Source organism: Polyodon spathula, chromosome 1, assembly GCF_017654505.1.
Source record: "Polyodon spathula isolate WHYD16114869_AA chromosome 1, ASM1765450v1, whole genome shotgun sequence".
Lineage (NCBI taxonomy): Eukaryota > Metazoa > Chordata > Actinopteri > Acipenseriformes > Polyodontidae > Polyodon > Polyodon spathula.
The window spans coordinates 53,541,289-53,558,514 of NC_054534.1; the positions used below are offsets into that span (position 1 = coordinate 53,541,289).

The 17,226-nt window shown below is 44.1% G+C and overlaps 1 protein-coding gene across 1 annotated transcript in view; it reads right to left on the bottom strand.

Annotated features, from left to right (window-relative positions):
• Positions 1–17,226, bottom strand: part of LOC121319679 (SH3 domain-binding protein 2-like) — a 38,451-nt gene that overhangs the window by 4,748 nt on the left and 16,477 nt on the right. The window contains exons 6-11 of the mRNA XM_041257357.1: positions 12,482–12,570; positions 11,574–11,648; positions 8,269–8,836; positions 2,674–2,785; positions 2,459–2,514; positions 1,840–1,921 (exon numbers count right to left, since the gene is read on the bottom strand). Of these exons, the coding sequence (XP_041113291.1) occupies positions 1,840–1,921; positions 2,459–2,514; positions 2,674–2,785; positions 8,269–8,836; positions 11,574–11,648; positions 12,482–12,570 (982 nt within the window). The remainder of the gene's footprint in view (positions 1–1,839; positions 1,922–2,458; positions 2,515–2,673; positions 2,786–8,268; positions 8,837–11,573; positions 11,649–12,481; positions 12,571–17,226) is intronic.

Consider the following 17,226-nt stretch of genomic DNA (forward strand, 5'->3'; position numbering starts at 1 on the left):
ACAGTACAACTTGCTAAAATCCTGGAATGAAAGGGAGGCCCTATTTATAGCTGGTGACAGTTACGAAGAGGATTTTGGTCCCACCTTCAGTCTACCAGCTATTCCGATGGGGGAACAGTTACGTCCGGATCAGAAAGCTCTACCAGTTAGTGGAAAGGTTTAATGATGTTTTTCTGACTTGCCCGGCAGAATGAATGCTATTTCACATGCCATTATTACTCCACCATGTGTCAGGATTTGGGAAAGACCGTACTAGATCCTGAAGAGTCGCAGGGGGCCTGTTCACAAGGAGGTGGAGGATATGCTCGGGCTTGGAGTCATTCAGCCTACCCGGAGCGAGTGGTGCAGCCCGATTGTGATGGTGAGCAAGAAGGACGGCTCCACTCGGTTCTGTTTAGACTTTCGAAAGGTTAATGCCATCTCCAAGTTCGATGCGTATCCAATGCCCAGAGTGGATGAACTCCTTGACCGTCTGGGTAAGGCGCAGTTAATCTCGACCCTGGATCTGACGAAGGGATACTGGCAGATTCCACTCAGTCAGAGCTCGAGAGAGAAAACTGCTTTCTCTACCCCAGATGGCTAGTTCCATTTCTGGACCATGCCCTTCAGGTTGCATGGAGCCCCCGCCATCTTTCAGAGACTAATGGATCAGGTCTTGGCCCCCGCCCGTCAGTACGTAGCCACATACATTGATGATGTGGTGATTTTTAGCTCCACCTGGGAGGAGAATATTATTAGACTTTCAGCCATCCTACAGTCCCTAAGGGAGGCAGGGCTAACAGCCAAGCTGGGAAAGTGTGCATTTGGCAAACAAGAGACCCAATATCTTGGCTACATTATGGGTAATGGTCAGGTAAAGCAGATCGCCTCCAAAGTCCAGGTGCTGGTGGAGACGGCAATCCCGAGAACCAAGTCACAGGTGAGATCACTACTGGGGTTAGCTGGCTATTATCGCCGTTTTATCCCCGAGTATGCCACCATGGTCAACCCCCTGGTAAATCTCACCTGAAAGGCTGCTCCAAAATTAGTTAAATGGACAGGGCAGTGTCAGGAGGCATTTGATATGATTAAGAAGCGACTTTGACAAGCCCCCGTTCTGATTTCACCAGATTTCAGCAAAGAGTTCATCCTTCAGACCGATGCCTCCCACATTGGTCTGGGGGTGGTTCTGTCCCAGCAAGTTGATGGGGTAGAACACCCTATTATTTATTTGAGCAAGAAAATGGCTCCTAGGGAGATTAACTACTCCGTCATTGAGAAGGAGTGTTTAGCCATCAAATGGGCTACTCATATGCTTCGCTATTACTTGTTTGGTCGTTCTTTCTCTCTCATCACTGATCATGCTCCTTTAAGGTGGTTACACACGCTGAAGGACAATAACACCACGATAACTCATGGTATCTGGTGCTGCAACCCTTCCACTATACTGTGAAACTGTGCGGGTAAGGAGTATCAAAATGCAGATTTTTTTTTCAGGGAAGGAGGACCTTTAGGGAATGTAAAATTAGCCCAGTGTTCCTTCGGCATCACTCTAAGGGGTGAGATATGTAATAGAGACAGAAAGAATCGATGTTGCAAATCTCCCTCCCAACAGGAAAGGATGCTGTGTAAGGACAGCGGTACACTGTCTCCTAGAGGGACCGCCTTGATGATAGGTGGAAACCGGAAGGTAACCATATTAAGAGGGGCGCGTAGTTACAAGTATCCAGATGGACTCCATTGCAAGCAGCTGCGGGACGACCCTTTATTGGAGAAACCATGGCGACGGGTGAATAGCCCTGTTGTAATAAATTTAATATATAGTGCACAAAAAATACACAAATATTAACATAACTGTACCTGTGTTGTCCTGGTTGCTGAATTCCTTATACAGAACAATCCATCCTGTGGATTACCACTTGGATCGCTTTCTTTAAATAACCTATAATCATAAAGAAATTTCAGCCAGTAGAAGTAAAGCATACAGTATGTCATCCCTTAATGTACCACCAGAGGACAATCTTGTCTTAATTTTGCTGTGTTTTTTATTATCTAATACAAAAACATATTCAGCAAAATAAATACTGTTGCTTCTAAAAATGTTATTAAATGTATTTTAAATCAAAAATAAAATAAAAAAACCCCTGAATTCTAAAAAGAAAGAATGATTCACGCTGCTATACATATAGTGTAAAATATCAAACTAAAAAAAAATATATCTTAGAAAATTAGAATCTCTGCTACTTAGGGATATACTGTATAAATGAAAGTAAATTAATTTTTATTTGAGCAATAGTCAAGAAATAGTACTCAACATCACCCTCATATTGAGTCAGTTTTGAGCAGCACTCTTTTATTGAGGGGACAACACAGAATGTCAACAGTGAGATGTTTAAACATGTTCTCCCTGCTTTAAGGCTCAGTATTGCACAGGTTGTAAAATGTTAGTAAAAATGTATAGAATATGTATAGAATTTACCTTTCAACCTCACTTGTTTCTGTCGTACTTACAAAAACAGAGTCAGGTAATTGCACCTGCAAGAGAAAAAAAAAGACACATGAAATGACCCATTCACCTGCTGATAAAAAAAGGCTGCTGAAATGATCTCTTGCAAGACTTTTGTGAGAACACCATAGTTCTTACTAAATGAATTTGCCAGAGCACTGTAAATAAAACAAACAATATGTGCTTACCTTTTCATAGTCGTCGTCAGAGTCATAATCGATTGACTGGGACTTGGTTCGCAAATGTGCTGGCTCTTCATCCACTGAAGAGCGGAAACTTTGTCCATCTGCTGAAGCTCTCCTGAAGGAGACAGAAAATGGGATTTTCAGTCTAACAAGAAAAATTGTGCACACTATTTCGATGTGTAAAAAAAATAAGGGAGGGTAGTGTGATAGAAGACAGTTAGTGCATTTGCATTTCACCTGCAGTTCACTGAACAGTGCACAAATGGAACTGAGCACCTTCTTAACAATCAGAGTAAAAGTTGAATAAACAATTTAATCCAGAAGACAAGCATTTCGATAAGCACTGTATCTTATTGAACGCACTGTGGAATTGAGAGAACTAGATTATTATTATTATTATTAATATTATTAAAATTATTAATATTATTATTATTATTGCCCGTGCCCTGGGCATTTAAGCTTTGGATAGTCATTTCACACTCAAACTTACTGCATGTTTGCAGAGAGCTACTCCATTTTCATTCTTTGCAAAAAAAAATATTTCTCATCACTCTCAATCACTTTTCTGTTTTCTTTGTTTTAGCAAACAAGGGTCCTTTTTAAAGCGCAAAAGGGCTGTAGACAAGTGGCAAACATGATTTCCCTAAATAAAGACACCACCATCTAGCCAAAATTGTAGATAGTACTGTCTTAGCCTTATGTATTTGCCTATTGTTATTGATTTGACCCATTGCCTCTGTACTTTATGCATCCAGGGCAGGTCAATCACCAGAACAAAATCACAAATTGTGTCTTCCTGCTATTTCAATCGGGCAGTGTGTGATGCCCTCTCTCAGAGGTGTTTTTTTGCAATGCAATCTCCGCCAGAGAGATGCGATGATCGCATCGGGCAGTGTGTCCCCGGCTTAAGAGCTGTATAAAAGTACACACCTCCAGAGACTTGTCATTGGCTTCATAATGGCTACTGTGGTACTTCCTGATGCTGCAACATTTGGCTGTTATTAAGGAGAGACAGGAACATGTTCGGAGGGCAAGACGAAGAAGACCCTGCATATTCAATCCCAGGGTCACTTTGTTTGGGATGCCGTAGGATGCGGTGCTAAAACGTTATCGTCTCACTCCGCAGGTCATCCTAGACCTAATAGCTAGATTCCTGCATCAGTCTAGGAACTGTTATCCCTGAGCATCTGAAAGTGCTGTGTTCTCTACTCTACTTAGCTTCTGGTTCCTTTTAGACCACAGTTGGAATGTCCAGAGGGATAGCCCAATCCATCTTTTCCAGAGTGTTAGGCAAATTTATAAATGTCTTGCTAAAAAGGACAGGCCAATACATATAATTTCCTAAGGAGCTGATCCTCAAGAGGTGGTGATTGGAGCTGACCCTCGAGAGGTGGTGATGGGAGCTGACCCTCAAGAGGCGGTGATGGGAGCTGACCCTCAAGAGGTGGTAGGGGGAGCTGACCCTCGAGAGGTGGTAGGGGGAGATGACCCTCGAGAGGTGGTAGGGAGAGATGACCCTCGAGAGGTGGTAGGGGGAGATGACCCTCGAGAGGTGGTAGAGGGAGATGACCCTCGAGAGGTGGTAGGGGGAGCTGACCCTCGAGAGGTGGTGATGGGAGCTGACCCTCGAGAGGTGGTAGGGGGAGCTAACCCTCGAGAGGTGGTGATGGGAGCTGACCCTCGAGAGGTGGTGATGGGAGCTGACCCTCGAGAGGTGGTGATGGGGGAGCTGACCCTCGAGAGGTGGTAGGGGGAGCTGACCCTCGAGAGGTGGTGATGGGGGCTGACCCTCGAGAGGTGGTGATGGGAGCTGACCCTCGAGAGGTGGTGAGGGGGAGCTGACCCTCGAGAGGTGGTGATGGGAGCTGACCCTCGAGAGGTGGTGAGTGGGAGCTGACCCTCGAGAGGTGGTGGGGGGAGCTGACCCTCGAGAGGTGGTGATGGGGGCTGACCCTCGAGAGGTGGTGATGGGGGCTGACCCTCGAGAGGTGGTGGTGGGAGCTGACCCTCGAGAGGTGGTGATGGGGGCTGACCCTCGAGAGGTGGTGATGGGGGCTGACCCTCGAGAGGTGGTGATGGGGGCTGACCCTCGAGAGGTGGTGGTGGGGGCTGACCCTCGAGAGGTGGTGATGGGGGCTGACCCTCGAGAGGTGGTGATGGGGGCTGACCCTCGAGAGGTGGTGATGGGGGCTGACCCTCGAGAGGTGGTGATGGGGGCTGACCCTCGAGAGGTGGTGGTGGGAGCTGACCCTCGAGAGGTGGTGATGGGAGCTGACCCTCGAGAGGTGGTGGGGGGAGCTGACCCTCGAGAGGTGGTGATGGGGGCTGACCCTCGAGAGGTGGTGATGGGAGCTGACCCTCGAGAGGTGGTGATGGGAGCTGACCCTCGAGAGGTGGTGATGGGAGCTGACCCTCGAGAGGTGGTGATGGGGGCTGACCCTCGAGAGGTGGTGAGGGGGGCTGACCCTCGAGAGGTGGTGATGGGAGCTGACCCTCGAGAGGTGGTAGGGGGAGCTGACCCTCGAGAGGTGGTGATGGGGGCTGACCCTCGAGAGGTGGTGATGGGGGCTGACTCTCGAGAGGCGGTGATGGGAGCTGACCCTCGAGAGGCGGTGCCACTGTACTTTATGCATCGAGAGGCAGGTCAATGACCAGAAGGTGGTGATGGGAGCTGACCCTTCCTGCTGATTTCAATCGGTGCAGTGTGTGATGCCCTCTCTCAGAGGTGTTTTTTTGCAATGCAATCTCCGCCAGAGAGATGCGATGATGGCATCGGGCAGTGTGTCCCCGGCTTAAGAGCTGTATAAAAGTACACACCTCGAGAGACTGGTCATTGGCTTGATAATGGCTACTGTGGTACTTCCTGATGCTGCAACATTTGGCTGTTATTAAGGAGAGACAGGAACATGTTCAGAGGAGCAAGACGAAGAAGACCCTGCATATTCAATCCCAGGGTCACTTTGTTTGGGATGCCGTGGGAGCTGACCCTGCTAAAGCATTATCGTCTCACTCTGCAGGTCATCCTAGACCTAATAGCTAGATTCCTGCATCAGTCTAGGAACTGTTATCCCTGAGCATCTGAAAGTGCTGTGTTCTCTACTCTACTTAGCTTCTGGTTCCTTTTAGACCACAGTTGGAATGTCCCTCGAGAGGGATAGGGGGAGCTGACCATCTTTTCGAGAGGTGGTAGGGGGAGCTGAAGAGGTGGTGGATGGGGGCTGACCCTCGAGAGGTGGTGGGGGGGGCTGACCCTCGAGGAGCTGATCCTCAAGAGGTGGTGATTGGAGCTGACCCTCGAGAGGTGGTGATGGGAGCTGACCCTCGAGAGGTGGTGATGGGAGCTGACCCTCGAGAGGTGGTGATGGGAGCTGACCCTCGAGAGGTGGTAGGGGGAGCTGACCCTCGAGAGGTGGTAGGGGGAGCTGACCCTCGAGAGGTGGTGGTGGGGGCTGACCCTCGAGAGGTGGTGGTGGGAGCTGACCCTCGAGAGGTGGTGGTGGGAGCTGACCCTCGAGAGGTGGTAGGGGGAGCTGACCCTCGAGAGGTGGTAGGGGGAGCTGACCCTCGAGAGGTGGTGGTGGGAGCTGACCCTCGAGAGGTGGTGGTGGGAGCTGACCCTCGAGAGGTGGTGGTGGGGGCTGACCCTCGAGAGGTGGTGGTGGGGGCTGACCCTCGAGAGGTGGTGGTGGGGGCTGACCCTCGAGAGGTGGTGGGGGGGGCTGACCCTCGAGAGGTGGTGGGGGGGGCTGACCCTCGAGAGGTGGTGGGGGGGGCTGACCCTCGAGAGGTGGTGATGGGGGCTGACCCTCGAGAGGTGGTGATGGGAGCTGACCCTCGAGAGGTGGTGGTGGGAGCTGACCCTCGAGAGGTGGTGGTGGGAGCTGACCCTCGAGAGGTGGTGGGGGGAGCTGACCCTCGAGAGGTGGTGGTGGGGGCTGACCCTCGAGAGGTGGTGGTGGGGGCTGACCCTCGAGAGGTGGTGATGGGGGCTGACCCTCGAGAGGTGGTGGTGGGGGCTGACCCTCGAGAGGTGGTGATGGGGGCTGACCCTCGAGAGGTGGTGGTGGGGGCTGACCCTCGAGAGGTGGTGATGGGGGCTGACCCTCGAGAGGTGGTGGTGGGGGCTGACCCTCGAGAGGTGGTGGTGGGGGCTGACCCTCGAGAGGTGGTGGTGGGGGCTGACCCTCGAGAGGTGGTGGGGGGGGCTGACCCTCGAGAGGTGGTGGGGGGGGCTGACCCTCGAGAGGTGGTGATGGGGGCTGACCCTCGAGAGGTGGTGATGGGGGCTGACCCTCGAGAGGTGGTGATGGGGGCTGACCCTCGAGAGGTGGTAGGGGGAGCTGACCCTCGAGAGGTGGTAGATGGGAGCTGACCCTCGAGAGGTGGTAGGGGGAGCTGACCCTCGAGAGGTGGTGATGGGAGCTGACCCTCGAGAGGTGGTGATGGGAGCTGACCCTCGAGAGGTGGTGATGGGAGCTGACCCTCGAGAGGTGGTGATGGGAGCTGACCCTCGAGATGTCGTGATGGGAGCTGACCCTCGAGAGATGGTGAGGGGAGCTGACCCTCAAGAGGTGGTGATGGGGGCTGACTCTCGAGATGTGGTGATGGGAGCTGACCCTCGAGAGGTGGTGATGGGAGCTGACTCTCGAGATGTGGTGATGGGAGCTGACCCTCGAGAGGTGGTGATGGGAGCTGACCCTCGAGAGGTGGTAGGGGGAGCTGACCCTCGAGAGGTGGTAGGGGGAGCTGACCCTCGAGAGGTGGTGATGGGAGCTGACCCTCGAGAGGTGGTGATGGGAGCTGACCCTCGAGAGGTGGTGATGGGAGCTGACCCTCGAGAGGCGGTGATGGGAGCTGACCCTCGAGAGGCGGTGATGGGAGCTGACCCTCGAGAGGTGGTGATGGGAGCTGACCCTCGAGAGGTGGTAGGGGGAGCTGACCCTCGAGAGGTGGTAGGGGGAGCTGACCCTCGAGCCCACACTCACCGTGGAGGGAGGCTTCCCTGCGGCTCTTGCCATGTAGTTGGCAGGGGTGCGGGGTATTCCATCAAAGAACTTGAAGTTACTTTATTTTTGCTCACATTACTTTAAAAAAAAAAAAAAATTAAGCTTTTAATAACTACACTAACTCCCGACAGTTCTCCTTCTAACACATCACGTAACTTCACAGTACACAAAAAAACAAACTAACCCTTTCAGCACACATCTGCTGTTTATATTGATGTGGCTCTCCTCAAACTGGTAAATTCTACATGAGTGTTTCTGGCAGGGAAGGTTTTTAACTCCTTCCCTGCAAAGCAAAACAACAAAATAAAGATACCTAGTTTTTAGCACAAAATATATTAAAATAATACAAAAATAAACATGGCACGTGGTGTACCCCGTCATAGATGGATATAGATTAAAAACTTTTTTTAGAAAAAAAAAGATATATAAAAGAATGCAATCCTGGGGTGTACTTTTACTTGAAGAAGTACACATTGAAATCAATAACACTATTCTGATTGTGCTAAGTTGGGTTGGGTAACAGATTCTTTGACTGTATATTTATAATGCCCTTAATTATTGTATTGCAATATTTACCCGATGGACTACTTACTGTAAGGATTGTCCATGATGTTTTGGCTTTGGCTTCACTTCAGCAGGCGGAGGTTTGGGCATCAGTGGGGGTTTGTACATTCCAGGCTTCTCACACCCCAGAGTCATGGCAATCAGCTTGGGGTTTTGTGATGGTGTTGCTTCCGGAAAAGTATCAAGTAAGGATTTGTTGCTCACAGATAGCTTTTTCTCAAGATCACTGCAAATTGGCCTGCACTTTGGAAATTTGCTTGGGGTGGGGCTTTTGACTGGCACCTCTTTTGTGTCCGTGGCTGGCTTCTTCAAATGGGAGGCAAACGGTAACTGTAGAGGGTGGCCTTTGCTGAGAATCACAGCTGCCTCCTTGGGTAGTTCACATTCACTTCTCTTGTGTGGTGGAAATGGTGGAGATTCCTTTCTGGGAAATTGTAACTCTGGTAAACTTTTCTTGGGAGCAGGTGGAAGATTTGGGGGCATTGCCCTGAATCCTGTGGTTTTTTGAGGAGGTGGGGTTTCATGCCGGTAAGATTTAAGTGGAACAGGAGGTGGAGGGTAAGCAGGAGGAGGTACATTAGGTCGAATTAAAATATCTGAAACAAAAAAAGGTATACAAAGTTGTATATCAATAACATAATTTGTTTGGTTATATAGGGTAACATTCTGTAAAAGTTCTTTACTTTCTATAAAGTTCTGTAAAGGACTTTTGGATCAATACATGTCTAAGATTCCTCTGAATAATATGTATGCAGTACTTTATATGTTTTTTGTTTTGTTTGTTTTACAGCGGTGTAAAAGAGGTTGGCGTTGAAACGTTGCAGGTGTCCAGGTTTTATTATCAGATTTTACAGGTCATGTGCAGTAGGTGGGGGTACGCAGTCGTGAAGATTGCCAGCCAATTCACCTCCAGCTTGCTGAGACAAAGAACAACCTGGGACTGGCTTTCCAGCTCCTTTTTAAATGGAATGTGGCCAGGGTTAATTTATAATCAATTAGTTAATCAACACCTGGCCACCTGCTGCACATGGAATTCAGTTAGGGAGGTAATTCCAACTTCCCAGCCCTGCCATATCTAAGACAAACTTTATTTGAAAAACTTTCAAATGAAACATTTTATATACAAACAAAACAAAAACACAATTGGCCCGATCCTCAATCTTCACGCAATCCCCTCGCTAAATTTGTGTCTTGCAAAAAGTAGTGCTTTGGCACAAAATGAGAGATATTCCAAAATGGCACAAAGCATTTGCAAGACATTGGAATATAGCAGTATTTTGAGCAATTCTCAAATCTTGTTGTGCCTCGCAAAACCGTCTGAGCATTCACTACCAATATAGCAACTGCACACAACAGCCAAGCGAGAATGCAGAATGATGGACAGTCACCATTAATAATGGCATTACACCGACAAGCTGCTATCATTGGTGCCACCACAGTGTGTACTGATATGACAGCAGACGAGACCACACAATATATCATACACACATACATACAGGACCATTCAAATACACAACTGGCTCCACAGCTAGAAGCTGACATTTCAAATTAATGTACTGATAACACCACTGTTTTATTGAATACGGACAGTATTGTATCACAAGGAAATACTATATAGGTTTCTTTAAAGGCCAGCTGATTTTTAAAAAAGGTTTTGATACTCCCAATATATATAATATAATATATATATATTCTATATATATATTATATAATTATATATATATATATATATATATATTTAGTCCATGATAAAGTAGACTGTGGTAGCCACGCGCACTTTGTAAATGTAACAAGTTCATTCAACTGCAAAGTAAACATCAATCAAGCATTTTTATATACACAATACACAGAAATACGTTATGTTATTCATTCTACTCACCCAATTGAACATCATGATTAAGCCCAGTTTGTAAGGTTTTGAGTTTCGCCGGAATGAATTTTTTCATTATGTCATTTTTTATTTATTTATTTTTTAAAGATTAATAATTAATTCTAAATACGCCCCTAAATTGTTAATTGTAGCCTACTATGATTACGCAAACCTTTCGAAGATCTGGCCCAATATTTACACCTGCAGGGCCTCAGCCCAACTATAAGCAGTATTGTAGAATACAAAAGATGTTTAATGTAGAGACTTAATGATGTTCACTCTAAAATTGCCCTGGGAAACCATATTCAATGTAACAGCAGGTTAAGCAGAATTGACTGATCAAACAAATGCCCAATCAAAATGCGCCAGTAAATTTTAAAAAAGTAATTAGGTGTGGTGGGTTTCCAAAGATTGATAGTATTTAAATGGCAGGCCTTTTTGTTTTTTATTTAAGTTGTGAGTTGTAACTTAGGCAAGTTTGAAACATCTGAGATAAATCTATAAGAAACTGTTTTAGACCACTGTAGCAGGGGGAGATCTGTGCTGACTCTGCTGGCGTATTCAAAGTGCTGCAGGAAGAGGGCAGTAGTCATCCAACAACCGCCTGTGAGTCATGGCACTGACATGGGGAGGTGGGAAATTTGCTTTGTGGACTTTCCCTCTCTCTGAATGACTGGGAGTTGGGTCTTGGGGAGATTGTTAGCCCTATAAGATAATGCTCTAATGTTTCCTCAGGTCTGCCCTTTTAGACGCGCCGAGAGTGCGGAAGCGCTGGTCCAGCACCGAGAATCAGCCGGGAGAAAAAAGAAACTGAGAGTTTCACGGCAAGACAGTGAGAGCGGGGAACCCTTGGGCAGACCCCGGAGTATTGTAACCGAGCAGGCCAGTTAGCCGGTAGCGTAGGTCGGTGGTCCGGGTCACACGAGTAGCGGCGACCAGGATATTGCTGCCAAGTGCACCACCCTTTCTTTGTAGTTTTATTAGTTTTATTTTCCCTGTTTCTTTGTGCTTTCTATTTTTGAATTATTGTTTGAAGCTCCTGCGAGTGCGCCTGCACCCTGAACTGTTTACCATTGCTTGGTATTCCCGTGGTTCTGTTTACCATAGAAGGTAAGCAGACCATGGACCAACAGCGCCCTCTGCGGGCTAAAGAACCAAAAAGCACCCCTGACAATAAAACTGGGCACCTGTGTGGTGTTGCCAAGTCCAACTGTCTGTCTCCCGTGTCAGTGAATTACCCACCACCCTTCCACAACCACACACATGTTCACACTTGTCAGTATCTGCAATGTATAATGCCATTTCCATGTAAACATCAGCACTAAGAACAACCCCTGTATTTTTTTAATTCACTGGTCTTGGTACACATGGATATTGTTGACAATACCATGCTTCTGGTGTTTTTGGTTCATATACTGTATTCCATTTCAAAATGGAGAGATTTGTTTAGAATGAATGCCTACTTGCTTCCTTTGATTCATCTGGTTTCAAATAATCTTCATCTTCCTCTTCCCCTTCATCCTCCTCTTCTACATAGTCTAAAGAACGAAACAAGCGATTAGTTTGACATGCAAGTTTATGTGATTCATTGTATTTACTTTTTTACAGCAGTGCAGTTGACTAATGGCTATTATTTTTGTAATTTGGAGGAACAGACCAATGTAAAATCGTAATATTGTTTTATGCTGAATGTATACACACAGTACAGACACACACAGTTCTATATAATTCTGTACTTCTGCACAGACTTGCAGGATAATGGTTGCTGCTTTGAGGCTACAGTATTTATGTCAGCACTGGTTACAAAGCAGCTCACATCAAACAAGACTAAATGTAGCATAAATAGGGTGTATAACATGGTATATTTTTCTTACCCATGTATCATTCATGTTATTTGGTTTTCATTTCTTGTTTTCCATTTTCATGACAGCCTTGAAACTTATTTAAAATGTTTGAGCTCAGCATGGTTGATAGCTATATTTTCGCAACTAAAAACCATTAAAACATGCTTCTAGTTAGTTCCCCAAAAGGACTGTTTGCATCTTAACGTGAGACATGCAAGCTGCCATACAAGCTTCCATGTAATGAAAAAGAAAACATCAGTTTCTTTTCAAACACCAGTCATCTTTTCATTTTGTAAACTCTATGTATTCTACCTTTAATACTTTATGTGCACTTGGCTCCAGAAGAAAGAACAGCTTTTTATGAAACACAGCTTTCAATTTCAAGTGGTGGATTTGTTTGGACATGCCATCTGATAGAAATTGGAATAAAGAAACTGCCACCATCAATACTGCCTTTTTAATTTTACGGGTAAGTAATTAAAATGTTGTTTTTCAAAAATGACACATCTTCAGGATGTTATTCTTACCGCCATTGTCAGATGCTTCAGGTGTATATGTTATGTCAATAAGCCGTTCAACAGAGCCATAAAAGCTTTCTGAGTCAAAACCTGAAACACTAAGAAAAAGGGATAAGCAAAATGAACATGCTTTATTTGTTTTGTTAACATATTAATAATATTAAAAGGCTTCTTCAGAAGGTTGCTCATTGTTACATGTTAGAGTATTGCATCTTACTATCCTGTCACAGATGGTTCTGGCACGTCCCTTTTGCGCTATAAGTCATTAGATTCTTTTGCATGGAAGGCCTCGGTTGCAAGGGTGTGCGGTTCTTTGATGGACCCAGATTCAGTTAAAATGTGTTTGTATTAGAAAATGCTTATGATAGTGTCTCATACTAATCAACACCAAACAAACTGGCAAAAGGCCAGGATGTATTAAAACCAGCTTGAACTGGATTTTGTATGAACATAGAACAGGGTCAGACTTGATTCAGTAAAATAATATTAGCAACTGTTATACTGAAATAACTGAATTAGAAATACATGTTATAAAATCATTTAAAGTTAAACTGTTATACAAATAACAGTATTATTGTTGAAAGAACATATTACGTTAAAAATGAAAGAATATTTCAGAATATTGTAATAATTGTACTGTTTTTAAAGACTATAAAACAAGTATAAATAATATTGTAGCAAATTATGAACAGGTTACAATGACTAAGAAAACTGAACAAATCTTGCTGTTAGACAAAAGCTTGTCTATGTGCCTTCGTTATTTGTGCACATACACCCTTGGAGGCCGGCCAGACTATTACACGTGGAAGCCTGTAACCTTGAAAAAAGCAGGAATTGCAAATTAGCAAAAACAAAAGGGTAACCCTTTTTTAGGCAGAACAATATTTAAAAATAAACTTTGTTATATAGATTGAATGTTCTAAAATTTAGCAGTGCCATTTTTAGCTTTTTGCATTTTATAGCCTAAGAGCTAAATATATGATACCATATTCATATTACTGTATTGAAGTACTAATGCTGTTAAACCTGTAAAGGCACTGGGAAACGTCCAGGCTGCCTATTAGCAGGGATCCAAAGTAGCTTGTAACTGCTTGATCCATTTAAAGCATTTAATAAACCAAAAGAGCACTTGTACTGTTCTGATTCGTTAAAACTTAATTAAATGAGTCTGTGTTCTGTTGATTATTAAAAAGTAATCTGGATATGTTGCAAGCCCAGTCCACAAACAAAACCACTACAGGAGTTTAAAACATGTCCTCCTTGAACGTCTCCCCTGAGTTTAAAAGTGTGCTCAGAGCATATATATCAATACAAAGAGTATGTGTGAAAAATCTAACAATCCCTAGGCTTATTTTTTATAGTTATTGGGTGGCTATCTTATTACAAAGTAACAAAACAAAACTGTGATAAATATAACTGATGGTTTTTGGGGTTATTTTAGCAGAGTTAACATAATTCATTTCACATAACTTTGTATATCAAATTTAGCTGCACTTCATTTGGCTGCATCAAAGAAAGAGGAAGCTGCACCTCATTGGGCTGCATCAAAGAAAGAGGAAGTTGCACACTAGATTTGGCCTCTTTCCTCAGCCATAGAGGAAGGGAAACAATTGCAATTTCATTGTTTCAATGAGAAGAGTAATAGGCTTGCTCTGGTGGTTCATGGGCCAAGGAGAGGGTGCCATTATACTAGCTGGATACACAAAAAGTTATGTATCTCCCCCTTTTAGAGGGCAAATAAGACTAAAGGCTTGAGAAGTTCCACACCTAACAGTTACCTTAATCACAGGACTTGTTCTGCACTGTAGAATGGCTATATTACCCTCTGTACGCGTTTCTTCAGCAATTACATTCTCTCTGCTCCCCTTACCCTTGAATCTTGTGCCTACATCTAAACATCTTACCTTTCAGTGAAACCTGTGGAATATGCTTTATTTACACTAGTGTTATCACATACATCTAATATATACAGTAAAGGCTAGGGAACCAGTCAACAAAGTTTACGACAAAAATAGCAAACTATGATAGTAGCACTATTATTCCTAATAAATATAAACTCGATCCTGTCCTTTCTTATTTTGACACAGGTTTATAACAACTTTTAAATGTGCTGTGCCAGTGGTAATTGTGGACAGGCTATGCTAATATTTCTGCTGTCACGCATCTTAAGAATTTACATATTATAAATTAAATGTGCACCGCATTAAAAAAGGAGTTTGCTTTCCTTAAGATTCCCTCACAGAACAAAAGAGATTTATTAATGTGTGCTTTACAAAAATTGTGCCAATAGGCTGGCACTACTATAACTAATTCCGTTGAAGTTTTGTTTTGGAACTACCTACACTCCTAAAACAATTATCAAAACATTTATTACACTCAAATACCAAAACACTTCACATTTTCAAAAATTACCACACATTTGCAAAATTAAGTGAATATGTCAAATCTATTTACATGCCTTGCAAAACATAATACTCACATCAATAAATCAAACACAAAGTTATATTGCATTTAACCCATCATCCTAAATACAATGCAAATGGTCTTTTGAAATATTTCAGTAAACACATATACATATTTTGAATTACAGTTTTTTCTCAAATGGTAAAATACATTTAGTCAAAACACTTCACACAAATATTAAAATATGTAAGATACATATCTATTGCAAAACTTTTCCCTCATAAACACGCCCAGAGCAAAACTTTGAACAAACCTTCTAATTGTGTGAACACAAATTTATTCCTAATACATCTTGTTTTCAAAATGCAAGTACCTTGTGCAATTGCCAACAATCAGCATTCATTTACTGAAACAAATGTTCCACACCTGGAAACCCAATCAGTACTACATTGGAATCATGTATAGGAGGCCTATATAAAAAGAAAAGCTGTTTCTATTGACACAGGACAGCTTCAGGTTGATGCCATTGTGTATCTGAAATGATGGGTGTCGACAGCAGAGAGAGCCAAGACGAATGAGACTTCAGCATACCTCTGTCTCAAATGAAATATGGGAAACAAGTGCTGACCATGTCATCAACCAGGGTGTGACAATGAGTGAAGCTGGGACAATGATCTAACCAAACATGCCACGCGAAACGATTCCATCTATTATACATACATTTCATACTGAGATTAGGTAAGTGCAAATCATGGTACTTGTATCAATGTATCCTTCTTCTACTTTACGTTATATAACCTACTGCACTCTTGTGATATGTATTTCTGCAATGTCTAGAATTGAAAGAAAGGTTCCAAGTAGTGGCTTGACAGACCAAAAGATGGCCACAATTTACATGGTCCAGGCCTAAAATGCCATTCGCCTGAGAGAGATCCAGATAATAGAGAATATTTAGATAAGTGTCCACCTCTCTTGTAATAGTAATCCTAAATTAGCTCAGATGTAACCAATCGTCTTCAAATTCACCCACCAAGTTAAGTGGCCTCCACCTGTGTTAAATTGTAGTGATTCACATGATTTCAGGATAAATTCAGCAGTTCCTGTCGGTTCCCTCTGCTGGGCAGTGCATTTCAGACTCAACCATGAGCACATAGGCACTTTCAAAAGAAATACGGGACAAAGTTATTGAAAGGCACATATCAGGGGATGGGCATAAAAAAATATCAAAGGCCTTGAATATCCCTTGGACCACGGTCAAGACGATTATTTAGAAGTGAATGGTGTGTGGCACCACCAAGACCCTGCCTAGATCAGGCCGTCCCTCCAAACTAGATGACCGAGCAAGAAGGAGACTGATCAGAGGCTACTGAGAGGCCAATGGCAACTTTGCAAGGCCAAGACTTGTCAAACTGTACATGTGACAACAATATCTCAAGTGCTCCACAAATCTGGCCTGTATAGTAGAAGGAAGAAGGAAGCCATTACTCAAGAAAGCCCACTTGAATCCCATTTGAAGTATGCAACAAAACATTCAGGACATTCTGTAGCTATGTGGCAAAAAAGTTTTGTGGTCTGACAAAACTAAAATGGAACTTTTTAGCCTAAATGTAAAGCATTATGTTTGGCACAAACCCAACCCAGTGCATCACCCAAAGAACACCATCCCTACTGTGAAGCATGGTGGTGGCAGCTTCATTTTATGGGGATGTTTCTCATCAGCACGGACTGGGGCACTTGTCAGGATAGAAGGGAAAATGAATGGAGCAATGTACACAAAAATCCTTGAGGAAAACCTTCTGCCGCAAGAAAGCTGAAACTGGGACTGAAGTTCACCTTTCAGCATGACAACAACCAAAAGCACACAGCCAAAGCTACACTGGAGTGGCTATGGAACAAAAAGGCAATTGTCCTTGAGTGGCCCAGTCAGAGCCCTGACCTAAATCCAACTGAAAATTTGTGGCAAGGAACTTGACAGAGCTTGAACAGTTTTGTAAAGAATGGTCAAATATTGCCAAGCATGCAAAGTTAGTAGAGACCTATCCCAACAGACTCACAGCTGTAATTGCTGCCAAAGGTGCTTCCACCAAGTATTAACTCAGGAGGGTGGAGACTTATCCAATTATGATCTTTCAGTTTTGTATTTAATTTTTTTTCTCAAAAAAAACCTTTCCCCTTAAAAGTGTGGAGTACGGTGTGTAGATAAGTGGGAAAAACCCTCATTTAAATGCATGAACCTCTGAAGCACTGACACAACAAAATGTGAAAAAAGTTCAAGGGGATGTAGACTTTCTATAGACTCCCTGTGGTCTTCAAAAAAGTTTTTCTTCATCCCTGTGAGATGCATATGGCTA